At 30.6% G+C, this 27993-nt stretch overlaps 1 protein-coding gene across 5 annotated transcripts; it reads left to right on the forward strand.

The window, feature by feature from the left end:
• Window positions 1-6: 6 nt before the first annotated feature.
• On the forward strand, window positions 7-27990 carry LOC143056840 (uncharacterized). Of its 5 annotated transcripts, XM_076230007.1 has the most exons (13): window positions 7-91; window positions 3522-3595; window positions 8370-8443; window positions 11579-11660; window positions 11830-11985; window positions 13008-13160; window positions 13639-13720; window positions 15840-15943; window positions 17414-17468; window positions 19628-19734; window positions 20527-20805; window positions 22127-22184; window positions 23112-23433. In XM_076230007.1, the coding sequence occupies exons 3-12, from the start codon at window positions 8384-8386 to the stop codon at window positions 22177-22179; spliced, it is 1131 nt and encodes a 376-aa protein (XP_076086122.1). In that variant the 5' UTR covers window positions 7-91; window positions 3522-3595; window positions 8370-8383; the 3' UTR covers window positions 22180-22184; window positions 23112-23433. The 5 variants fall into 5 exon arrangements, with proteins under 5 accessions (XP_076086122.1, XP_076086123.1, XP_076086121.1 ...); XM_076230008.1 differs by lacking the exons at window positions 7-91; window positions 3522-3595 and adding an exon at window positions 6900-6921; XM_076230006.1 differs by lacking the exons at window positions 7-91; window positions 3522-3595 and adding an exon at window positions 7484-7844 and having other exon boundaries at window positions 13657-13720.
• Window positions 27991-27993: the final 3 nt, after the last annotated feature.

Below are 27993 nucleotides of genomic sequence, written 5' to 3' on the forward strand. Positions count from 1 at the left end.
AAAACACATAAGGTAACTTCCTTCAAAATCAAAATATTGACTGGGAATTCCCCAAATACTATTTCCGGGTACATGCCATTCATTTATAACAGTAAGTAGAACTTTTGATCATTTCGCATATAATTTTATTAAATAATAATTTATACATTTGATAATAATAATTATTTCAGTTTACTACAAATGCATGAACAATGCAGTTATTCCCTATCATGTTTTACCAAGTTAAATTAAATGCAGAATTCTATTTAAGTCGATGATACCCCGATCTTTTGAAAATACGAAATATTTATGAAAGAATTTTTTAAAATATTATAACTCGTATTAATTAGGCGATATCGCAAACAACCTGACTGCAGAAGTCATTGCGGGTCATATCAGATTGTTCAATTGTATTTGGATTTATTGACACTAAATGATAACATATCAATCTATATTTACGTAGGTTAGATCGTGAATTCAAAATGATTACATTGTTTGAAAGAATAACAGTGGTAATCTCATAAAATAATTTTGTACTGTTTAAAATCCTATATAAAATTTTTTTTTTTTTTTTTAGATATGATTATAAAAACAAATGTCGTTAAACGTGTACGGATAAACAAAATGAATATATTTGTTGACTTTTTAAGATGTTTCTGTATACAGTTATTAAATGAAATATCCAGTGTCATGCAGATAAAGAGTAATTGTCTACAATGTGTTTTTAAAGAATTTAATTTCAGCTCGTTTTTTTTTATAGATATGATCATACTAACAATATCGTTAAACGTGTACGGATTAAGAATTAAATTTGTTTGTTGACTTTATAAGCTGAAGCGGTGTACAGCTATAAACATGATAAAACGGAATAACCAGTGTCTTAAAGATTAAGAGCTATTGTTTACAATGCGAGATCGAGGGGAAAATATGCCAACAAAAAAACCTTTTTTTATTTGCGTGTTGGCATTGTTATATTATCAATCATCACATTTAGGAATAATAATAGTTTAAAAAGCATATATGATACTAAATCACATGACACAAAAAGTAGCAAACATGCATATATGGTAAAATTGTCTTTTGTCGGGTCTTTTTGTATCGTGCTGAACAGGCCAATTATGCTTTATCTGATCTATTCATTTGTTATTACACCGCTGTTCCAGGTTAACAGAAGATTGTCAATGTTTAATCCGCAACAAATGATTTGTCTGGAGAGTGGTCGTGAGCCTGTTAATCAGTGCCTGTCATTTTTTGCAATCTGTAATATTTGTATTTCGTTCATTACTTTTATATAAATCATTACCTTAATTTTCTTAGTTTTTTCTCTCCTGTTTTGTCTGCAGGACCTTCGATCGTGTTTTGTTAGTAAATTATGATCATTGTTCAAAGCCGCAAAATTAACATTTTTTATTTAAGGTGGATCGCGTGTATCTCTAAATCTTTCGTTGTAAAATAGCACTGCATAATCGGTAGAGTTTTGTTTTGCTGAAATCTGCAACTACTTAGATATACTGGCAATTTATGTGTCAGACTGTTTGTTAAAGTGAAAAAAAGTGATTTATTGCATATTATGACTGTTTAAACAATTATTTATGAGTTTAACTGTCCCTTTGGTATATCTGGTCCCTCTTTTTTTTAACAAAAAGTTTTTTTTTTTGTAGATTAACGTTTTTCAGCTAAAATATACACAAGGAGCCAACTAATCAAGTGATTTTTCTTTTAAGATTTGTTTTCAATTCTTTTATTACTTTGAGCAAATGATGCTCTTCAGTACAAATATAATATATATGCAAATACAATATATCATAAATAAAAACATAATACATACATAACTGATAAATGAATACATCCGAGAAGATTACGGAGCTATATTAAGTATTGGTGACTTAAAACATGTCTGTTCTACGTTTAAATGCATGGAAAAGAAATTTACCAAGGTTACATATGTCTTTTACATTTCCTGTGCTCAATAACTGTATAAGCTTAAATGACAATGGACGCTGATAATAATATGGCTTAATACATTCTCTCCTTATTGTATTATAACAATTACATTGTAAAATGAAATGAAACTCGTCTTCTATTGTGTTTAAAATACAAGGAGCCACGGTGCACTTTCTTTCTGATATATTAACACCGTGATATCATCCTGTTTCAACAAATAAGTTATGTGAAGACAATCTAATTCTCATAAGATACACTCTAAATTTCACATGTTTAGTAGGATAAAATTGAAAGCAAACATTATTTGCACAGTATTAATACATAAAACACTTATGGCCTTCCAATAATTGATTCAAGTATTGATCAGCTTGATCAAATATTCTAGTTCTGATAAAATACGTATAAGTTTAATTTACAACTTAAATTATCTTGGTTATACCAGAAGTCATTCACACCAAAGTTAAACAGTAAATACTTAAGCTGACAAATCTAACTATTTATGTTATTACATTGATTCCGTACCTGCTCTTTGTAACAATTGTTTAGAAACAATTATTCGTTGATAAAAGTTTAAACCAGTATCTTATAATATTAAACAATCTAAGATATATCAAATATTTTTGCAAAAAAATTGAACTTTTTCAATATTCAAAGCTATAGGAAAGCCCTATATATCACTGCCATAGCATAAAATACTACTTATATATGTATCAAACAAATTAATGTACTATGTAAAAGCATTCAAATATAAAGATGATACTTTTGATTTCAAGGCAAATATTTGCCATTATTATTCAACAGTATACCTTAATAACACAATTCATCAACAATGTCAATAACGTTACCGTCAAAATACCACTTTTCTTCAACCCTCATATTACCACCGTTTCTTAATATCATATTGTGTGTTTTAGCGTTGTTCACAGTTAAATCCCAATTTTGAGTGTACAATAAAAGTGTGGCTAACTTATTTTGTAAGCCTTTTACAGAATCAGAAAATAGAATCATATCATCGGCATACATAAGCTAAAATAAAGACAATTCCTGTACTCCATACGGTACATAACCGTTACTTAAAAATTCCATTAATAGAGATATACTAAGATTATAATCTTTTTATTTGTTACAACTCTTGAAATTAGAGTGTATGTTCGATGACAATATTTTTCTGTTTTTCTTTTTTAAAAGCATATTATAAAACCTATCTTCTCATATTTCATTGCAAAATTTAATCTCCTCAATTTCTTTATATTCACAAAAAATATATGTCACGAATAACCTATGCACAATTGGGCAATTTTGGAGTACTTATAGCTTTAAACATAGCACTCTGACCCCTATTTCTCATAATATTATTTATGTAAAAATGGCAAATTATGACAAAATATCAGAGAAAATATAAAATGATGATTCACCTTCAACACAAACAAACAATAAATTTGAAGAAGACGAGAATCTGTTAACTTAATAGAATTATTGTAAGTTATTGAACAAAAAAAGTGTATCGATGGTTAAAATCTGGTGTAGCATATCATCTTGATTTAATAAATTGTATTGATTAAATTTATCTGATCAAACTTGATATTCTTTAATTATAGAAAATGATATAAAGATGACCATCCGGATTAGAGATACCGTGCGTGCAACGATTTTCATTTTCACAATACCTATGGTACGTATTATCTGTTTGATCAAGTATGAGTAAGGAAGTAATTGACATATTCACCAAACGTGTCTTTTATTTAGGTTAATTTAAGTAGGTGTCTAATCCTAAAGAAAGTTAAAGTGCATTACGCTAGTTCTACGATGGGTTTCTACGTAAACCTATTTCCTTGTTCCTACATCTGTTTGTTATGTATTTAATACATTTAACTTATGTTGTGTTGATAGTGTTTAGTATTTATGTCATGCATTCCTTAACTTTGTTATTAAAGTTTCCGTCATAACTTAAGAAAGACCTTTATCTAATAATTCATCAATTTTGATATAGAGGAAAATAAGTAAGTATAACACATGTCTTTCGGAAAACATAAATTGGCATAGTACATATAAAACTAACAACACAATTCATAGTTGTATAACCACATTTTAGAACAATACCATTATATTTTGTCATATCCTTTATTTTAAGTATATATGTACTCGTGCTTGCTTGTGGACTTTATCTGTAAGAATCATCTTATTTTCGAATATAAATTTATTTTTTAAAGTTCACAAAACCCTGTTTTTTTTTTTTTTTTATCTGGAATGACTTTGTGGTTTACACATTATGTTTGTTTGAAAAATATGTTATGAATTGTTATGTTATATCTAACGTGCAAGTGATACCTATTATAATATTTAACCAGAATGTTATCAACAGGAATAACACATTTTTATTTTGCGTAGTACTTGATGAAAAACATTGGAGATATTTATTTTTTTTCCCTTTTAAACAAATGTTTATCTATAAAATGACATCTTTTCAAAGTCATTCATGTTTGTTTGTTTGATAAAACTTCTTTTAATTTCTTATGAAGTTAAGTCGACGAATAAATCATTTCAATCGGTACAATCTAGTATTTGAGTATAAATGATATTAATTAGTTTTGAAAAAGGAAGAAATGATGACGATAAAACCGTATAGCTCAAATGATAAACTCATACTTTAAAATGCACATTCAGACAATAATGTTATTCCCCTTATCAAAGTCTATAGTCAAAGGGATGTATTGTAAAGTCTAAAGAAAAATATCTTGCTGTTATTTATGGCGCACACAAAAATCGAGTTACTTTATAAATAACAAAGGTAGGACATAAATAAACGAAAACCGTAATAATAAACAAAAATAAATTTGTGGCCTGATTTATCTGATGTAATATTTAATGAAGACTTAAATTATACTTTTGATGGTTGCTACTCAGCTACTCAAGTTTGATGATATGATCATGAATGTGTTTAAATAAGATGATATCGCTAGAATATTCCTTTTTAATCACTTTCTTTATATTCATATATCAATAATCAAGATTAAATTAGAAACAGCATATTTCTCAAAAAGCTCTCTTTTTGATATGGACACAATTTTTTGTTCTTTCAAGGTTAAAACGTTGGTAATTCCCTGGCATACAACTTAAAACATCTTAGCAATGATTGCTTAATATACGTTTCATGGTTATATAGGAGATACACATTTGTTCTTATACAGGAGTAATTACGTTTTTTTATGGTTAAAACATTTGCTAATGATTTGCAAACGAATTTTTTTGCCAAACAATATTTATACACATGTAAATTGGAAGGATATCATTGAAAAGGAACTTTTATAATGAGCCCAAAATATTAAGAAATTAAGTTTTATTACTGTATTCCTCGTTATGTCTTCAAAACAAAGTAGAAATACAAGTTGATAAATAGAAAAACAGCTTGAATTTAACTAATAAGATTTGTAACGATGGATCTACAAATAATGCGTAGACAAGTGTTTATTCAATGTAGATGAATAAATACAAATAACTGTAGAAACTTTAAATCTTCATCAATTCAGTTAAAAAATGAGATAAAAACATGAAAGTAAAAACAAATATTTCAGAAGTCGTGATGAAGTGCAAACGGAGTGATGGAAATAATGTCACTGTGTTAAAAGCTTTCAAACTTGGTTATAATCACGGTTTAATAAGGTAGACACTTATTATTTAACACGACAAGTGCTACATATGAATAGGTAACATAGCAGGAGGTAAACATACCAGGTCTGATAATCTATTTCAAGTTCTTCTTGTACGTCTCTATCTGATAAACAGTTATCATGTATGATAAGCTGACATAAATGACCTGCTTATTATCACTTTAGCACTTGAAAATACTCTTCAAAGACAGCATGTTATTTATAAGGTATGATGAGTCTCTTGATTCATCTTCTGTTGGATAACCGTATTAAAAAACTTTAACGGAAAAATGCTAATGCAACCTCCTTAAAGTTCTCTCAAGTGTTTGTATGGCTATTTATGTATGTGAGTAGTGTTTTCATGAACAGTAAATCTACGGAAAAAAGACTATATCATGCAATGATATTTGTCAGCATTGAATATTCTATTCGCGTTTGTTGTTTTGCAGTTCAATGTTTCTGTTTTTCACTAACATATAAAACCGAGCCACCTTGTGGCTCTTGCAATTATGAATTAAGAGGTTGTCATGTGTTTCGGTATGTCTTTTAGTTTGTTTTTTTTGTAATTGTCCGCATAAATCTTGCCATTGGTTTTCATTTTGTTCTGTACTATTTCATTATGTCATGCTAGGATCTTTTATAACTTACTTAACATTGTTGCTGTCCTTCATTGTTAAAGACAATACAGTTAAGGATCACTAGGTACTTAAATTCACGTCATAGAAGTTTTTCCGTTGGTTTTAATGGTTTTGTTTATAGAATATTATCTTAATAGAATAGAGGAATCAATAGGATAGGCTAAGTCGTATTTGGCACAAAGTTTTCAATTTTAGGTCCTGAATGCTCTACAACTTTGTACTTGTTTGGCTTTACAACTATTCTGATTTTGTTTTGAGCGTCACAGATGAGTTTTATGTAAACCTAAAAATCGAATTTTCCACTTGGTAATACATGCACGTTCCAAGTCAGGAATATGACAGGGGTTATAAATTCCATTGATGTGCTTGAGCTGATATTTTTTGTTTGATAAGGTATTTGAGTTAAATAATTAACCTTGATTAACAAATGCACACACTCTACCTACTGCTTGCATTTTAAGACGACCCAATGTCCATGAATTGATTTGAGTTCGTATGGACTAGTGATGAGTTAAACAGTCCTTTTAAACGCAATGACAACAGAAACATAATATTAATTGTGGTGTTTTGCAATATATATGCAAATGAAATGATAATTTCACATAGTAATATACCCAAACACAACCTTGATTGAGATAGACCATTGGTAACTTCCTTTAAAGTAAAAAATATAAGTACTATTTCCGGGTACCCGCTCGCTGTACACTTAAACTGTAAGTACAACTTTTTCTTTTAAAATGTTATTGGACATATCATGCACAAATTAAAAAGCAGAATTGATTTAATGTGGACACATTTATCCTATCGAACTTGAGATAAAGGCTTTAATATCTAGAGATACAATTATATTAAACATATTGTTTGTCATAACAAAACATCGACTATACAAATATTATAAATCAAATGCCATTGGGTTAATATTATTGACGGCTTATACTTTAAGTGAATTGGTATACTACGATCAACAAACTTGTAACTTTTGTAAAAAGGAATATAATATAAAATCTTCAAAGTCATGTTTTAATCTTGTTTTGATAATATACTGGTATAATGGTCGGACAACATTGCATATTCACCTGACAGAAGTAATTTTGGGTCAAACTACAGCTTATCAGATACAAACATAATTTATTTCTATCTATTTCCACATAATGATAACAAGTATGTCTGAATCAATAAACAGTGTATGTTAACTAAAACTTTGTTAAATGGTTTTTCAACTGTCTAGGGGATGAAGTATCGATACTGTATTATTATTGTGTTTAATTGCGATGTTCTGGAACAAATACTGAATAAAACTAAATATGAGTAGTTATTCTAAGTTCATTTTGGATAAAGATGTGATATGGAATGTTCTGTAGCGTGCAGATGAAGAGCTGTTTCTATATAATACATAAACCATCATTTGAAAAAAAAATTAAAGGATCTAAGCGAACTAAGTATGGTAGAGCTGATGTATTTTGTTTAAAGTGACTTCAGCGGGACTTTATGCAGATACCTGACTAATATGATCAATTTTAGTTAAATTAAAATCGTATGTAGACATTCCTCATCGCAATCATGAATTATACTACTACGAATTATGCTAATAATACATCATACACAGGCCACAACAATCGCAAATACGCATATATAGGTAATGCGAATATTCGTAGATCGAGTTGTTTATCTTTTTGTTGGTTATACTTTTTTTATTGTGCTTATTGAAGACAAATAAAAACGTACTAGATTATGCTATAGTATATGTTTCTCGTTAATTCACATCATTGAGCGCGACCAAACATGTTTACCACTGAGTTGGTTTTCTTGTTTCAGTTCTCTTGTTATATATGAGGTTTAAAAGCACTCAACACGGTTAGGTTTTTAATCACTGTTGAAAGTCATACGATGATCACACTCATTGCATACACCTGTTAGATCTTTGAACAATATTTTTTGCATTGTCAATCATAAAAAGATTTCGTATTTCATTTTTTATACACAATAAAGAAAAACAGCAAACTTTAAAATTGTGTGCATATGTTAATGTAATATTGCTATTATTACTTTTTTTATTTAAAGAAAGGTTAATCAATTTTTAGGATCTGGTTTAAAGTACGATTTTTCAAATTAATGAATTCTATTCATTTATTTACTATAATCTGATATTCTTTGATAACAGAAAATGGTGTAAGGATGACAAGTCAGGTTAAAGGGACATTGCGTGCAACGATTGTTCTTTGCATAATAGTCAAGGTTCGTATTACCTATTATCTTTTAACAAAGTAAGGATGTCATCTTTTAGAAATACGTTAAATGATAATCCGTCAAACGTAAATATTTAGATATTACTCTGATTTAAATTCACTGAAGTTAGTTCAGTTGAATAAAGCTGTACTGAATTAAGTGTAACTGCAAATGCTGTGTTAATCCATTTCCTTGTTCCTTCACACATCTATTGTATTTAGTTTTATGCTTATTGTGGGTTTTTGTTTTGTACCACCCCCCCCCCCCCCCACACCATCCTTTCCCCCTCCCGGATTTATGTACTGTCAAAACGATGAATTAATCTTATATCACTTCCGTAGTGCGTTTATACATTAACTGGGAGGCAAACGATTACAAAGGTACACAATGATACATTCCGACTAGTTTGAACACCGCCAAATGAAGTGTGTGCTGGTACCAAGTCCTGAACATGTAATTCTGTGTTTGTCGTTTGTTTCTATTAACCATATGTGTTTTTCCTTCATTCATTTGTTCACAAATAAAGCCGGTAGTTTTTACTTAGAATCATTTTACATTTGTCATTTCGAGAATTTTATTTCTGACTATACGGTATGAATTTCGAGAATTTTATTTCTGACTATACAGTGTGAATTTCGAAAATTTTGAAAATTATACCGTAAGTTGAAAATAAACTGACAAAGTCATTTCAAAAATGAAAACATAGAGAGAAAAAAACAGTTCACACAAAAACAACGTAAACACCTTAAGACCTAAGCAAACGAAACCCAAATTAACAACTATCAGGGTAATCATAAATCATCCGGAAGGGTAGTTAGATCCTACGCTACATGTGGCAACCATCGTATTACTCATGTAAGTACATAACAGGTAATATATATCAAATTCGATAGGTCAAATTTGAAGAAAGCTTAAGGTTGCCGGGATTAATTGTGATTACGACTATAAGAACATACTCTACATCATCTGTAAAACCGATATTCCTTTCTGCCATACACCACTTGAATAGCTACCCTCTATCTAGAAAATCATGATAAAAAATACAAATCCTTAATATTTGTGTAAGAAAGAATAAATTGTTGTCACGACGATTTCTGGTGGGGTTCGTGTTGCTTAGTCTTTATTTTTCTATGTTGTGTCTTCTGTTCTATTATTTGTCTGTTTGTCTTTATTTTAAGCCATGGCGTTGCTAGTTCATTTTCAATCTATGAGTTTGACTTTCCCCCTGGTATCTTTCGTTCATCTTTTATTACATATCTGATGTCATCTTGATCTGTAACACAAACCTTCCATACTGTAAACTGTAAACTGTGTAGCTACTCTTTATCAAGAAAATCTTCATAGTAAATACATGCCACGTAATATCGTTTCAACTAGGAGATACGTGCTCCATATACAACCTCAGCTGTAATTTTGCTACAAATAAATGGTAAGGTCATAACCGTAAAGCTCAAATCATCTCTTTGATCGCAAGTTATATTATTTAGTGGAAAAAATAGGCATTTCTTGATAACAAAAATATTATCGTCACATCTTCTCAAAAGCTGCCAAAGTTATCAAAGGTACCAGAATCATAATTTAGTACGCCAGACGCGTGTTTCGTTTACATAAGACTCATCAGTGACGCTCATATCAAAATATTCATAAAGTCAAACAAGTTAAAAAAACTGAAGAACAACTAGGCCATAATGTTGGTTCGTAAATGTAGACAGTTATCATTTATCACGACAAAATCTTTAATTGTAAACACTTAATACCCATGAAGAGGGCTACCAGTACGTCCCAAACTACTTATGAGGAAGGAAGATATAACATATAATCGTTATAACACTTGAAAAACTCACGAAAGACATGCTTATAATTAAGTGTGGTTGTCGCGTGTTCCATCAACCTTCTGATGGCGTAAATAGATATTGTTGTACAGTGCATTGACATATAAATATGTTAATTAGTTCCCTTTTTATGTTTGTATGATAGTTATTAAGGTACCAGGATTATAATTTAATACACCAGACGCGCGTTTAGTCTACATAAGACTCATCAGTGACGCTCAGATCAAAATAGATGGATAGCCAAACAAGTACAAAGTTGAAGAGCATTGATGACCTCAAATTCCAAAAAAGTTATGCCACATACGGCTGAGGTAATCTATTCCTGGGATAAGAAAATCCTTATTTTTTTTTCGAAAATTCAGATTTTTGTAACAGGAAATTTATAAAAATGACCACATAATTGATATTCATGAACACACGCGTACAAATAAGAACATTCCAAATCTGCTTATGAATAAACTTGAAAAGAACCGTCCATTTATTTGAGACATTTAAAAATGTTCACCGACTGTTGATATTGTTGGTTTTTTTTATTATCAACTGTTTTCTAATTACACTGGTGAGAATTGCATAAAAACGCCTGTGATTGTAGTGAAGTTCTAAATTTACATAAACGTATTACGTTTGTAGGTAACTATAGTTTTAGGCAGGTCGTACCGCAAACGTAGATTAAGCTTAATCCTATTATCAATACTATGATTTCGGTTCTAATCTTGGCTAGTCCCTTATATAAATCAAACTGTCACATGCAAGTTTATAGAGCAGGTAAATTTGATATTAAAAGCATATTAGCTTCTTAAATATTCTGAAACGTTATCAATTGAGCACTTTAAAACAAACATTTAATTCACAAAACTTAGTTGATAATCTTTAAATAGACTCCTACTCTTTTTCTTAGATCGATACTTTTGTTTCTTTGTGTTAGTGTTTGTTTTTGTTTGTTGAATGCCGATCTAATGAGTTCAAATCTTTTAAACTAATGTTTGCAGTTAATTATGTTGTTGTGTTACAGAAGTTGAAGTTAAGCATATTCTGTGAGTGCTTCTTCAAAATCTAAAGCTTGTTAGGCAGTTCTTAGCTTTGCTTCCCTTCTGTCACGATGTTTTTATTTGACGCTTTACAAAATTGTGGGCTTTGTTTTACACGATTTAACGGTAAACATTGTGTCATGTTCTCTAATGACTAACAATACATTTATTTTTATCTAATTATTGTCATATTTTCTCTGATAGATGGTTGCCTCATTTTCCACCAAAACATCTGTTCTTATGCTTTTTTCCTTTTACTGACTCATTTTGTTTTATTTTGACAGATATCTACAGATGATAAATATGTCCAATATAACATTAATGGTACTAGAAGATTATGTCTGCCATATTTAAATTGTGAACCAGGTGAGCTGATGAATGAGATAGTTTATTAACTTTCTAGTTAATTTGAAGATTTTCATTTAACTGTTTTTTATCATTTATTTTATCTGGCAATGACACTCAAAACACAATGCTAACACATTAAAACGAATTGCAACACAGTAACCATCTTCAGCTATGTTTTATCTTCAAGGTCATGAAATACAGCCCTGTGCTACAGAACACACTAAAGATATATGTATACAATGTCCAAAGAGTTTAGTGCAACCTGATTTGATATCTTCATCACCAAAGGGAAATCCGAAAGATACCGAATGCTTTAAAAAAGTTCAGAAATGTGATTCAGATGGCAAGTAGAATATGTTATTTTGCATCCTACTTTTATAAATAAAAATTAACTGTATTTGAGTATCTCCATTTAAACAAAAATCTTTGATTGTAACATCTCATGTGGTTTTTTTCTTAATTACACTATTGATTATAGCATGTCATCGTTACATCTAGTTCAAACTTGAGTTTCAATGATTGAGGCAACAGCGCTTACTGATTTTCGAATCTCATATAATCCAGGAGCACATAAGATCACATTAAGTATTTGTGGCTTTTGTTTTGCTCAGTGTTCATTATTCTGTGTTGTGTTTTATGCTCTTTTGTTTGTCTGCTGGGTGTTTGTTTTTTTTTGTTTTTTTGGCAATGCGTTGTCCGTAATTTGGGTCTTATAAGTTTGAATGTGCCTTTGGTATCTTTTGCCTATTTTTAATCGGAAGATATCAATCAAGGAAACTAACAAAAATGAGAAAGTAATCTGAACTGAAACAATAGAATAAGCATGATATCCAATCTTATTTGTTTCACAAATGATATCGGATATGTTCCTTACGTCGTAACTACAATCTCCTTCCCTTTCATGAATGTGACCTACCGAATTAGACTATTTACCGGATTTGTAATCACATAAGCAACACGACGGGTGCCACATGTGGAGCAGGATCTGCTTACCCTTCCGGAGCACCTGAGATCACCCCTAGTTTTTGGTGGGGTTTGTGTTGTTTATTCTTTGGTTTTCTATGTTGTGTCATAAGTAATGTTGTTTTTTTATTTGTCTTTTTCATTTTTAGCCATGGCGTTGTCAGTTTGTTTTAGATTTATGAGTTTGACTGTCCCTTCGGTATCTTTCGTCCCTCTTTTATTTGTGTGCCAAACTTTTTTCTTCCGATTTCAATATTTTAAGGAAATGTTAGATTATTTATTTTTTAATTTGCATATCTTTGTTTGAGTTTGATATTGTTCATTTACCTTGTTTCGTTTTTTTTTAACAAATTGGTTGTCTTGTCCACTGTAGTTGATTCATGTCTTACATTTTACTTACAGAAATAAAGTATAGCAGAAGCAAACAGTCTGCTTTTTGTGATGCGCTTGTAGGCTGTGAATGTGATACAACTAAGTGTTATTATGGTGATCCCTGTCTCTGTGACGACAAACAAACAGAGTGTGGAATCGGAGAATACCTGAACATAACCGGAGGTAACATTATCACTTTTCAAAATGATCAAAATTTATTCTATAAGTAAATCAATCTTACTGTTAGTACGTTAAAATGACATTATATAACATATAGCAATATACATCATGGTTTTATTGATTGTTAGCATTGTCTCTGTGTTTGTTTAATTTGCAGTTTCATTTATATTTAGTTGTTATTACTTGGTCTTAATTTTATTGTTGAATCATTCTCATTACTAATTATATCACATCTCCTGTAAATTTAATCAGTAAAAAAGTAAAAACATAAAATACTGAACTCCGAGGGAAAATTCAAATCGGAAAATCCCTCATCAAATGGCAAAATCAAAATATCATACACATCATATAAATAGATTAAAACTGTCATATTCCTAACTTGATATAGAATTTTTCTGATATAGAAAATGATGGATTGAACCTTGTTTAATAGCAAGCTAATGTACGAATGCTTTAATAAATGTTAATAAAACAAAATCAGGGTGTGTAAATTGTACAGAGGGAACAGAAAAAAACGAAAAAGGTTGTGGACCCTGCAGAAGATTCAAGTATATTTCTTACAGGTTTGTAGTATTATATGTTCTGCTGTAGATGCCTTTAACTCAATTGATTTAAAATATTAAAATCTATTTAGTTTCCTAATAGAACTGCAAAGATTTATTGTGTAAACTAAAATTTTTATCGTAGATATTTCTTTCTACTTGTGGGTTATGATAATTCTGTGACGAGATGTACGGATTCTATAAGAAAATACATTAAAGATGATAATATCAAAATACTGTACCTCGTGGTCAACAATATATTTATTGAGTAAGGTGGATATTTATTTCAACAACAAATGCGTACTCACTGTGCATCCCCTGGCCAATTTGATTAAGTACTTGTATAAAACAGAATTCATTCAGAATCTTCCAAAATACAAAAGGAACATGCATTTTCAAAATTTTAATTTCATTTTCAAATATACATTCATAATGTCCTATCACTGCGTAACCAATATTTCAGTCCGTACTTGCATCTTATATATCTCACTGTATTTGAAACAATGAGGCTACTAATACTAGAAGGACTGTTTCATTTACCTTAATATTTTCCTTTATAAAGACAGGGATGGACGACTTCAGACCTAAATCTTTGACAAATTGGATGAGCTAACAAATGACATTTTCACCACGTCTAATATTGTGGTTTGCCATCTACGTCGTCTTGTCTGTTTTGTACCGAACGTGTCCTAATCCAAAATATGACTGTTTTACCGAATGTGAGTCGTATTGCTATGTGACATATCTTAGTTTTCATATATCCACCATTCATACATTTAATCATGATGCTTTTTTGTATGTACGGTTGGATATTGTTGTATGTCGTATGATCGCTGTTTTAGACGAAGTGGTTCGGTATCTATTTATTCCATTTTGGAGCATTTTGGTTTTTTTTTACTTTATTATACATATGGGTCCGGTTGATCATTTTTAGCTTAAGTGTTGTCTGTTGTTTCCGTTTGTGGTTCAATTCTGTGTTTTCGGTACATTGCACATATGTCTTATTTGTCAATATATTCGCGTTAATTGTGGTTCGTGCACAGGGTGTTCTTATTTTCAGCTACCTCAGTTATGTCATTTTAACTATAAAGAAACTATATAGTTTAACACAGTTTTGATTGAGAATTGATAACACCAAAACATAATACAAATAATAGCACCATTGCAAACACAATTTAATTTTAATATTCTGGTGATTCTTATAAAATGCATAAAAAACAACATTACAACTAAATCCCAAATTGGCAATGTTGTACGTATTTATGATTAAAACAAATCTGTTTTATTTTTCGATATTTTCCATAAAAGTTACACAAAATGATCCATAATATGTCAGGTTACATTTTCAGTTTCCAAGTTGTCTCGGAATAAACAAAATACAAATTCGTTTTTCGACAAACTATTCCGAAGGTCAGTATACAAAGAAAATTCTCAGCAAACTTGACCAATGGGACGTTCGTTACAAGATAGTAAACACATAGACGTTAGTTTTGTACACCTTTTCCTCACACATTCCAATAAACTTCATATTTACCATTTCGTCAGAGATTCGACCTTATACATGTTATAGCGAACACACAACCCCATAGGATTTACAATTTCATCGTTAATCATATCAAATAGAAATTTTGTTTTTAGCCAAGTGAACAATCGTTTTTTTAGACAAATATTCAGCCCTTATCTTTTTATAATTTTTTTATTCGTATTCATATCATGTCAAACGTGAGAAATAGTATATAGTATACCAGTGTTAAAACAATAATAACAGTGTAAATATGAAAATACTTTTGATTCCGTTACCTTTGAAATACAAAATAAAACATTATTATCTAACGCTGTTATAAAATCAAACTTGGATAATCAAGACACAATATTAGAGTTATTGTGTATTCCCATTTGTTAAATATGCTCAATGCTCTTCAACTTCGTATTTTATTTTGCCTTTCTAACCCCTTTTTATTCAAGCGTACCCGATGAGTCTTTTGAAGACGAAACACGCGTATGGTGCAAATACATAATTTTAGTCTTGGTATATATAATGAGTTTATTTACAACCACTGGGTTGATGCCACTGCTGATAGAGAATTATTTCCCCGAGGGTATCACAACAACTTTTTAACGTTGTTTGGTTATTCTACAGAGATTCCAAAGGTGTACCGGAAGTACAGATTTCAACAATAAGAACTACAAGACAGTTGGTAAAACTTAGTTTCTCTTTGTCGACCCCATCACACTCAACAATAGGTATGTTTTCTAATCTGAATATGTAGTAAACTAGGACCGTGTTACGAGTGATACATGCATTTAAGTCAACAAGTCACTGACATATTCATATTTCCCTCGGTTTATTTGTTATTCCAATATAGTTGAGTACTTTTCTTCAACTAACTGAATATTGATGTTATCAGCATTTCAAGGTGTAACCAAACTTAGGAGCTTTCTTGAATAGTATATGGTACTAAATTTCTTAACTTTCCCGCGAGTCTTGAAAGTCAAATGTTAAATCTACTATATCCATAACGAACACTTAGTGATATTATGAGACATTGTTATATGATGTTCTTCAGGAAAAGGTAACATTAAAAGAAACGTTTTGAATTCATGTATTCCCAATCAAAAATTGAGAATGGAAATGGGGAATGTGTCAAAGAGACAACAACCCGACCATAGAAAAAACAACAGCAGAAGGTCACCAACAGAAATTCCCGCACCCGGAGGTCCTCCGTCCTTCAGCTGGCCCCTAAACAAATATATATACTAGTTCAGTGATAATGAACGCAATACTAATTTCCAAATTATACACAAGAAACTAAAATTAAAAATAATACAACACTAACAAAGGCCAGAGGCTCCTGACTTGGAACAGGCGCAAAAATACGGCGGGATTAAACATGTTTATGAGATCTCAACCCTCCCCCGATACCTCTAGCCAATGTAGAAAAGCAAACGCATAACAATACGCACATTAAAATTCAGTTCAAGAGGAGTCCTAGTCTGATGTCATAAGATGTAACAAAATAAAATGAACAAAATGACAATAAAACATAAATAACAACAGACTACTAGCAGTTAACTGACATGCCAGCTCCAGACTTCAATTAAACTGATTGAAAGATTATGTCCTCATCGTATGAATATCAGGCATAATCTTTACCTTAAGAGGTTGCGTATCATACCATTATAACACATATGAGAAGAACATAACCCGTGTCATGCCAATTACTGTTTTTTTTCAAAAAATGTGTTTAGTTCCGATGCCAAGACCCTATAAGTGAATCAATATTAGAGCCAAAATCTGCAATCAATAATGACCTGACAACAGTATTGTAACTATATCTAGTATATTTTTGTTGAATATATCTTCAGTGCATGTGTGATTTTGTTTACTTCTTTCGCAAAGAGGACAATAGAACATATTATATATTCTTCACGGAAAACACTTTGGCTGGTGTAATGCCATTATAGTATTAAACATTATTAAGTACACCTATACATCAATTTATTATTTTCTCATCACTGCAAGTTTATATATGATCAGTCATATTTCTATTTATGATTATTATTTCCTTGTAGTACGTTGTATGAGCCTTAGTTGTAATATATTTTGTTAGTGTCTCGTATACGTACAATGAAAAGTTTATTTTTGCAACTGGACAAAAAATACCATTTTTCTATTTCCATCCTCTTGTTTAATATCAATAGATATTTTCTTAGTTTCAGTTTATCCTCAACATAATGACAAATCGGACAATACACCAATGATAATAATGTAAGTAAACTTTACAGTTGACAGGACATCAGCAAAAACTGTACAACCCTTACAATTACTTACACATGTTAAAAAAAGCTAGCAACAGAGTTACCGTTTTGTAAGTTTAGTAATAACATGAAATGAATTTATTGAAAAACAACTAGATATTATTGACATTAATTCTAAATTGTTTACGAGACTTAATGTACTAAAATGCAAAATAACAGAAAAAAGAGAAATTCAAATCGGAAAGTTCATATGATAAAATTAAAACATCAGAAACATCAAATAAATAGAAAACAATTGCGATGTTTTTGACTTTATACAGGCATTTTTGTATGTGGAAAAAGGCAAAAGCAATACAACCTACAGATATCAAATCAAAATTTTAATCATTTATAAGAGCGAACAATGTCAAAAATGGTATATACCAGCTGCAGTAATACTTAACCATACGTGATATGTTGCTGTACTCACAGCTAATTCGTGCCAGTGTATCAATTTTTAAAACTAATTTGTTAAGCTTTAAGGTTTAACAGGTATATACAAAGTGCATCTCTTTTTTTACTAGAATAACAGCAGGTGAGAAAAGTGCATGTCACTGTGTATTGTTATCTCTGGTTAAGGTTTAAGATAGAAGGTTATCTTTGTAAGAATACGTTAGGTGGCTTTTATTCATTTGCATGTCATGTCATAATAAACATTGTGTTCGTCTCGTCATGTGCTAACATTGTTAGTTTTTATCAAAACTAAAATGTATAATTCATAATACTACATCAAAAAAAATTCAAAGGACTTGTTGTTTGATAAACCCGGTATGACGAATATTCTTTTATTCCATTTAAATGTTGTTGAAAATTTTATGAACAAAATTTGCTCATTTTTCATACATTTTACCTTGCAAAACATAAGTTGTGCAGTTCAAATAATGTTTTAAAGTTGAAATGTGTTTAAATACGTAAAACCTAAATTCCACTGGTTGTCGTCGGTTTTTGTGCATCATATTTACTTTTTATTACCGTTATGTACATACATCATGCTTACGTCTTGATTTTGATATATTGTGTCACGTCGGGGTCTTGTTTAGCTTGATATATTTGTTATTTATCATTTTTAAGATTTGTGACGGCAATTCTGTGAACTATACTTTGTTTTGTACATGCATCGTTGTCAATATAATGGAATATGACACGACTGTCATACAAGTGAGAGGTTAAGCTAGCTATTCACCAGGTTAAATATATTATTTTCTACATGAAAATGCCTGTCCCAAGTAAGAAATATGACAGTTGTTATCCATTCGTTTGATGTGTCTGTGCTTTTGATTTTACCATTTGATCAGGGAACTTTCGTTTGAATTTTCCTCGGAGTTCAGTATTTTTGTGATTTTTCTATTTTCTTAAATATTTCTTTTTTTGGGCTGAAATAGATAGTTGTCAATTCATTATTCCTACCAAATGTCACTGTTTACATTTAAATGTTGACATTAAACTTTTTTGATAAACCAGATTCTAGTGCGATAAATCTGATGTGATAATTGTAATATTGCAGTTGTATAAAAGTTACTATATCATTTTGCCTGAATTCTTGTTGTCATATGTAACTACCATACATTGTTCTTGTCGCCATCATGAATAACCACGTTTTGAGCAGGTACAATTATTAACGTAGAGTACTTGTTTGCGTTTAAAATTACCAATAATTGCTGAAAGTCGTAAATTGAAGTAGTCGTTTTCATACGTCAAATGTTCGTCTTTTCCCCGAACTGATAAGATTATTTTGTTGTATTTGTGTCAAATGATCTTGTTCAATTTTTGTGTCACTCATTCTCTACTAAATTTGCTGCTAAAAGATATTTCCTTATTTTGTAACTAGCATTGTATACTATGTTGTTTTATATACGCATTTCTGGATTTTCTTACAATATAGCAAACGAATGAGAATTTTAAAGATATGTGTATACATGGTCAAATAGATAACCATATGGTCAATAAAAAAATAAAAATGCGTAAACAGCAATATCAATTAGGAAATAACAACTATGAATCCTTTTATAAGCTTATTCAAACGATGACTTCAAATTCATGTAAATCTGAAATTTAACGAAGTAAGTTCGTGGTATGCAGTTGTGAGTTAATATTACCATAACGTATACACATTCGTGTTTTTTGTTACAGCGTTGCTATTCTAAGTGTAGCTGTGGTGGTTTTATTGATAGTCGCTCTGTGTATATGGCGAACAACAGAACATTTCATGTGCCAGTTTAATATGTGTTTTAATCATGGTAAGTGTTCTCCAGTAACGTTTAAGTCAGCTTTGTCCTAACTTTGCTTTCTACCATTGAAATAGAAGACCATTTGTTTATTTTTGTGATTTGACTTTTTTGTAATTAAAATAAAACTCCTTTTATAGAAACTTTGCATTTCACTTGAATGACAACTCTCAACTAGAGAACAAATGACATAGAGGTTAACAACTATATGTCACAGAACGTTTGTTTATTCTATATTTCTTCTGAAAAAGTATGTTCTTATGAAATCCTAATAAATGCGTTGTACGAAAAAGAGTCAGTTATAACAGAAAGGTGCCATCACTATTTATATGCTTAATTGATAATTATGTTTTTTACAGACCTGAAATATTTTTTAGACATGATCAATGTAGTTATATAGTTTTACATAATGGAAATGTTTTATAGACATGTTAAATATATACTTATAATTTACATTGATTTCTATAGTCTCTCATAATTCTTTATAGAATGGCACTTGTATTTTAATTTATAAAATTACTGTTTTATTCAATGTATATTATGATGATTGTATTATATGTATTACAAGTGGTGAGACTTTTATGAAATATTGAATCTATTAACAAATATTTATATATATATGATTAATTATAAAGTATTCCCTATATTAAGTATATTAGAAGGAATATAAACAAAACAAATGAAGAACTACATTAAATGTGGGTCTTGGAGTTTTATCTTAACTTAAATGAAAGGCGGAAGAATCACCAGAAACCAATCTTTTGTTTAATGATTAGTTTTTAAAAGTAATAATTCTTCCTGCAGGTCATCATGACCCTATCGTCCCACCACCTGATGAAATTCCTCTAAATCAAGTCGGAAATGGAGATGTTCAAGAAGAAGTAGATAATAGAACAACAGAGGGTGGACGACCAACAGCCACTCCAACTGACAACGGCAATTCAGAAATATATCGGGATCAGGCAACATCCAACTTATATCAAAAAAACAATTCTAATACAAGTACAAGTGAACAATGTCATAACAATAACTCGGTATCTATATCATCAAATTCACCACATGTGGAATATGTGACTGGTAAATGTAAGTCTAACGCAAAGATCTGTTTAAATTCTGAACCAAAAATATTAGACAATAATGTTCGTAAATTTGAAAATAAATTAACCTTGTTTGTTTCAATCTATATGTGTTAATTTTAAATATTTGGAAATTAAACAAAAAACTAAATATTTGTTACATTAAATCTGTTCAGTAGGAAAAGATACTACCAATTCATAATATGAATTGTAATTATTTTACAACGGTCATTTACGTTAATTTTATTACTACCACTGGGTAGATGCCTCTACTGGTGGACTATTAGTCCCCGAGGGTATCACCAGCCCAGTAGCCAGTACTTCGGTACTTTTTGTGTTATTAAAATTTGCTGTTACAAAATGATGGAAATTATTATAAATTAAGGAATGTATCTCCCTCATGCAAAGCTCTGATTCCTTTCACGGATTTGGCTATACTTTTTGGACCTTTTGGATTATAGCTTTTCATCTTTTATATACGCTTTGGATTTCAAATATTTTGGCCACGAGCGTCACTGAAGAGACATGTATTGTCGAAATGCGCATCTGGTGCAACAAAATTGGTACCGTTAATTTTATTACTCTAGGTTGTTAATTCTATATTTAAAAATGCTTTTGTCCCTCTCTTTAACAACACGGCCACCAAGGCCCAAATGTTTGATTTTGCAGATTGAAAGTACTTATCTAGCTTCCAAATGAAGTAGAGTAGATATGATGAAGATCCTGATGTAGACTTGTATTAAGAATATAATATTACTATAGTTACATATGACATTGAATCGTGAGACGAAAATAATTAAACATAAAATTGAGAATGGAAATGGGGAATGCGTCAAAGAGACAACAACCCAACCATAGAAAAAACAACAGAAGAAAGGTCACCGTCAGGTCTTTAATGTAACGAGAAATTTCCGCACCCGAAAGCGTCCCCCAGCTTGCCCCCAAAAGAAATATATACCAGTTAAGTGACAATGAATGTCATACTAATTTCCAAATTGTACACAAGGGAAACTAAAATTAAAATAATACAAGACTAACAAAGGCCAGAGGCTCCTGACTTGGAACAGGCGCAAAAATGGGGCGGGGTTAAACATGTTTATGAGATCTCAATCGTCCCTATACCTCTAGCCAATGTAGAAAAGTAAACGCATAACAATACGCACATTTAAAATTCAGTTCAAGAGAGGTCCGAGTCTGATGTCAGAAGATGAAACCATAGAATAAACAAAATGACAATAATACATAAATAACAACAGACTACTAGCAGTTAACTGACATTCCAGCTACATGCATGCATTGTAACTACATAATTCTTCATTTATTTTCAGGTACGAATGATCAAAGTTTGGCCTCTGGTAGATATATAACTATGAATGCCTAGTTTAGGTAAAAGTCTGGCAATTCTCTTTAACATTTTTTTTATTGACAAATAAGAAGCCATTTGTGTAATATTTGCTGAACCATTGGCATTGAATTATGTGCAAAGTTGGGTGACTCTATGATGCCAAGGCCACGGTTGTGTATATAATTTGATTATGTTTTGTATTGGTTGTGTTGTACACTTTATGAACATAAAGATCATAAAGCAATGAATACATTATGAAACCGTTTAGCTACTCGTGTTTTAAATGTTCTTGCAATTCAGTTTCGGTTCAGTGTTTGATTCTAACCTTGTCTTAAAAACAAACTATAAAATAATTTTCCAAAAGCAGTTAAGTAACAGAGACCTTTAATATAGAAATGTACTGTTCAACACTACAATTACTTAACATATATGATACCGTTATAGTCCTTTGGTATATTGATTCAACCAACCATCTATATTGTTCGATTATGTCTCATGTATGGAGCTAATTTTGTATCTTTGTGGATATGCCATGTATATTTATCTGATTAAATATGTTACTGTTTGTAGTAGATAACGGCTTCTAATATCGGATGGTTGTAAGATCTGATCTATATAGAATTAATGAATAAATATTGAATATTTTTTTCTCGTATTCTAAAAGGAGCAATAAGTTTGAACAAAACAGATATAGTGTCATTATCTCAAATTTCCAAGATGCAGTAATACTTTCAGCAAATGTTTTGTGATAAAGGATTTGGAATTCTATATGAAACAAGTTTTGTGACATCAAATTGGGACATTACCAACGATTTGTATGACAATATGAACCGATGTGCTATTTTTTCATTATCTGGTTTAATTACAAAAATTATAACAATTTTACAAATGATAACTCTTCTACGTATATATTTGTAATGTATTGCCTCAATAAACATTTGTACAGAAGATTTATGATTATATTTCAGAACAAGTGAGTTTTATGACACCAGATATACCAAGCGCAATAGAAACTTACACCTTTAAATTAAAACACATTGAAGCTCATCGCTTGACGACAGAGATTGTGGGATACTTGATACGTATTTATGTGTCGAAAATTGAGTTTTGAATATAAATGTACAGATTAACTGCATACTAGACATTGATCAGCGAATGAAAGACGAATATTTGACTGATGCAACTCATTTATATAAATAACTGCTTGAAACCTGAGCTTATTATGAACGTATTATATTTATGTTAAATTACCAAAAGTACTACAAATGGGGAATAAATAATTTCCTCGTTTCCATTCTTAATTTTATCATGAATAACGTGCCGCATCATAGAACATATAGCAACATTTTTTTAAACAATTCAACTGATATATTATTTCGTCGTTCATTATTACATTATTTTTGGTGTATTGTTTAACTTTTAGATTTCATGCAATTTTAATTTTGCATTGATGTGATACGTATTTTATGTAATTACTGCTTTTGAAAAATTGAAATCACTTGTTCAAAACATCTGTCGCTGGTTAGGACTTGAGTTTATGGATATTGTGGTAAAGAGAGGCAATATTCAAACTCATTAGTCGAAAATAAACTGACAGTGCCATGACATTGAAAAAAAAACAGTATTCGAAACACAAAATTAAAAGCCGAAAGATTTAAAAACACGAACAAGACTACAGTTGGGGTTGCTCTCGTGTTCTTCAGAATAGTTACAAAAATGTAGCATATTCTGTTCAATATGTAATACCTATCGTGTCACTCCTATACCATACGTTTATAAGCAATACCTTCAAATGCATGTACAATAAAATTGAAAAAATGGGGAATATGTCAAAGAGACATCAACCCGACCAACGTACAGATAACAGCCGAAGTCCAAAAACGGGTGTTCAACACAGCGAGAAATTACATCATCCGGATGCGGGCTTCAGCTGTCCCCTAAAAAAATGTGTGCTAGTTCAGTTTAGCTGAAACATATTTCATTGTTCAAAATGACAAATGGATCAGACACAAGTTTAACAACTGAGTAACGTCTCCTCCAAATTAAAAGTTCAGTGAAAATGGACATCACACTAAACTCAAAACATTAAAATGAACTAAAATTTAAAAAAAACCATACAAAACTAATAAAGGACAGAGGTTTTTGACATAAAACAGGTGCAAAGCTGCTGGGTATAATAGGTTTTGATAGATCTCAACCCTCTTCATATACAGTGGAGATCACTTCTAATCTCTCATTAGAACTGTGAGAATAAACTGTCATAGAACTGTTCTAAACTGTCCTAGAACAGTCATTTCGTTCATTTTTTTACATAAATAAGGCCGTTACTTTTCTCGTTTGAATTGTTTTACATTGTCTTATCGGGGCCTTTTATAGCTGACTATGCGGTATGGGCTTTGCTCATTGTTGAAGGCCGTACGGTGACCTATAGTTGTTAATGTTTGTGTCATTTTGGTCTTTTGTGGATAGTTGTCTCATTGGCAATCATACCACATCTTCTTTTTTATACTACCTAGATCAGTTCTACCCTAGAAATATTCTAAGCAGAACTGTCAGAATCAAGCCGAAAATGGGAATGCTGAAGAAATTGTAGATAACAGAATAACAAAGGGTGGACGACCAACAGCCACTCCAACTGATAACGGCAATTCAGAAATACTGTGGATTCATTATTATTCGTTGGATATCAATTGTCGTGGGTTTCGTGAGTATAAGTGAACCACGAATTCAAATGTTCAACGAATTACAAATTTTCTATGGCTTTGTGTGCACAGATTGACAAAACCACAAAATCAAATATCCACGAATATACAAGTTTTTCTCAATCCACGAAAATTGATACCCACGAAAATAAATGAATCCACAGTATAACAACCTACCAGTGCGAATATCAAAAAGACAATTATAATACAAGTACAAGTGAACAATGGCATAACAATAATTCGGTATCTAGATCAACACATTTATCATATGTTGAAAGTTGGGACAAGTAAATATAAGTTTATTGAAAATAACTGTTATCATTTTTAAGGTATAATATTGGGGAATTGTGTTCCTATTTGAATAAAGTGAATCAACTCTAATTGTTTAAATCTATATTGAAGAGTGTTAATATTAAATACATGGATACCAAACAAAAAACTGATTTATTTGTTGAGTCAATTCGTCTTTAATGGAACGTACATTTCACCGGTTAAAATATTTAAAACATGTTTTATAACGTTAAATTAAATCTGTTCAGAAGGAAGAGATACCAAGAATTTATATTATGATTTATTATATTTTACAACGGTCTTTGAATCAGGGTTGGAAATTTTATATTTGGAAATGCTTGGTTACTTTCATACTTTATCGTCTGTAAAAAAAAGTCATAATAGGGATGATTGTGGTACATTTCCCGTTCAAATTTGATTATTCTAATCTTCCCCGTTACAAGATATTATATTTGATAATTATCAATATAAGAGTGGATAATTCTTGTTTTAGCACATATTCTAATTATTTTCAATCTATGATCTTTCGTCCTTCTCTTCAACAACATAGCCACCGAGGCCAACATGTTTGATTTTTTTCAGATTGAAAGTACTTATCGAGCTTCCAAATGAAAAAGAGCAGATAGGATGAAGTCAAGTTCTAAATGATACGATTTGTTAAAGGTTTTAACTCTAATGGTCCTTTATATAGTTTTTCGTGTCTGTGTTTCCTTATCTATCGATAAAGGCATAGAAGACAGAATTGCACAAAAGGATAAGTAAATCTCAGATGACAAAGACAACTTAACAAAACAGCGGCAAAAAAAAAATAGAAAATAAGCATACAATAAACCGGGGTTGGTTGCTTAACGCAGGCTAGGATAGCAGATCCTTATGTAGACTTGTATTATGAATATAATATTATTATAGTAACATAATTATGACATGTACATTGAATCGTGAGACGAAAATAATTAAACCTGAATTGTAACTACATAATTCAAAGTTAAGCTCTTCAACGGTTTCGGTACTTATACTTCTTCGGATTTCAAATGTTTGGCTTTGAGCGTTCCTGATGAAGGTTATTCCAGAAAAGTGCTTCAGACGCAAGAAATTATAAATATGGTGTTTTCAATATTTTACACCACTGGGTCGATACCTCTCCTGGTGAACTATCAGTCCCCGAGGGTATCATCAGCTCAGTAGTCAGTACTTCGGTACTGACATGATTTAACTAACTTTACTAAAATTGTCCGTTTATAAATTTTGAAATTATTAAAAAACTAAGATTTCAACTCCTTCAGGCAAAGTTGGCTTTACATGAATTTGGCTATTTGTTTTAGGTATTTTTTACAAAAAGCTCGTCAACGGTTTCGGTACTTTCTTTCTTGTGTTTGAGCTTCCTATCTAAGGAACACCCCTTACTGGGTTATGAGGAGTATTTACAGGAGTGGGTAAATCAAAGATTTATTTTATATTTTTAAAAGTTAATTAAGATATGGGTTAGATAAACAAAAAAAAGACAAAGGTAAAAATAATAGATAAAATAAAATAATGTAAAAAAGGTCCAGTAGACATCTTCGGATTTCAACGTTCCTGATGAAGGTAAATCCAGAAAAGCGGGACGCAAGAAATTATTGAACGTGTTTTCAATATTTGACCTCAAGCATATACATAACTATGAATGCCTAGTTAAGGTCATTGTCTTACATTTCTTCAATGTTTTCTTTTTTTTTAACTGTAAGCCATTAGTTAAATATTTTCTGACTTTTTAAGATTTCAATTGATGCATCCATAATGCTGAGAACAATGTTGTTTAAACAGTTATATTGCGTATTGAATTGGTTATGTTGTTGGAAACGTTCACATGCAGAACATAAATCGATAAATATATGTATGTTATGAAACCGCTTAACTACTAGTATAATGTGTCCTTGTAGTTCTGTTTCGGTTTAATGTTTGTACTATTTGTGAACATTATATTCTAAACTTTGTCTTTAAAACTAGTTATAAATAATTTTCCAAAAATGAGTGAAGTAAAGTGACAGAAACTTTTAATATAGAAATGTATATATGTTCTATACTCTCTCTTTTGACAACTATACTATATACATATGATACCATTATATGCTTTTGATGAATTGATTCAACCTACCATCTCAATTGTCAAATTATGTCCCAAGTATTGAGCTTATTTTGTATCTTTGTGGATATTCAATGGTATTTTTATCTGATTACATATGTTACTGTTTGTAGTATAGGGATGTTATATCTGAATTATATAGAATTAATGAATAAATATTAACTAACTTTACTAAAATTGTCCGTTTATAAATTTTGAAATTATTAAAAAACTAAGATTTCAACTCCTTCAGGCAAAGTTGGCTTTACATGAATTTGGCTATTTGTTTTAGGTATTTTTTACAAAAAGCTCGTCAATATTAAATAACTTTTTCTCATGTTCTAAAAAGAGCAATAAATATTAACAAAACAGAAATAGTGTCATTATCTCGAATTTTCCAACTTTCAGCAAATGTTTTATAATTATGGATTTGGAATGAAATTCTAATTGCGACTATTTTTCTGTCATCAAACTAATACCTTATCACTGCTATTCTATGACAAAATGAATGGTGTGTAATGTGTTTGCTTTTTCTGGTTTAATAACAAAAATCTGTCAATTTAAAATTATTATAAATCTTCTACGTAAATACATTTGATTTATTGTGTATGCCTGAATAAATATTTTTACAGGTGTTTTATGATTATATTTCAAATCAAATGAGATTTATGACACCAGATATACCACGCGCAATAGAAACTTACACGTTTAAATTGAAACACTATAGAAAGTTTATCGTTTGACGACATGGATGAT

The sequence above is a fragment of the Mytilus galloprovincialis genome, chromosome 13, assembly GCF_965363235.1.
Source record: "Mytilus galloprovincialis chromosome 13, xbMytGall1.hap1.1, whole genome shotgun sequence".
NCBI classification, from domain to species: domain Eukaryota; kingdom Metazoa; phylum Mollusca; class Bivalvia; order Mytilida; family Mytilidae; genus Mytilus; species Mytilus galloprovincialis.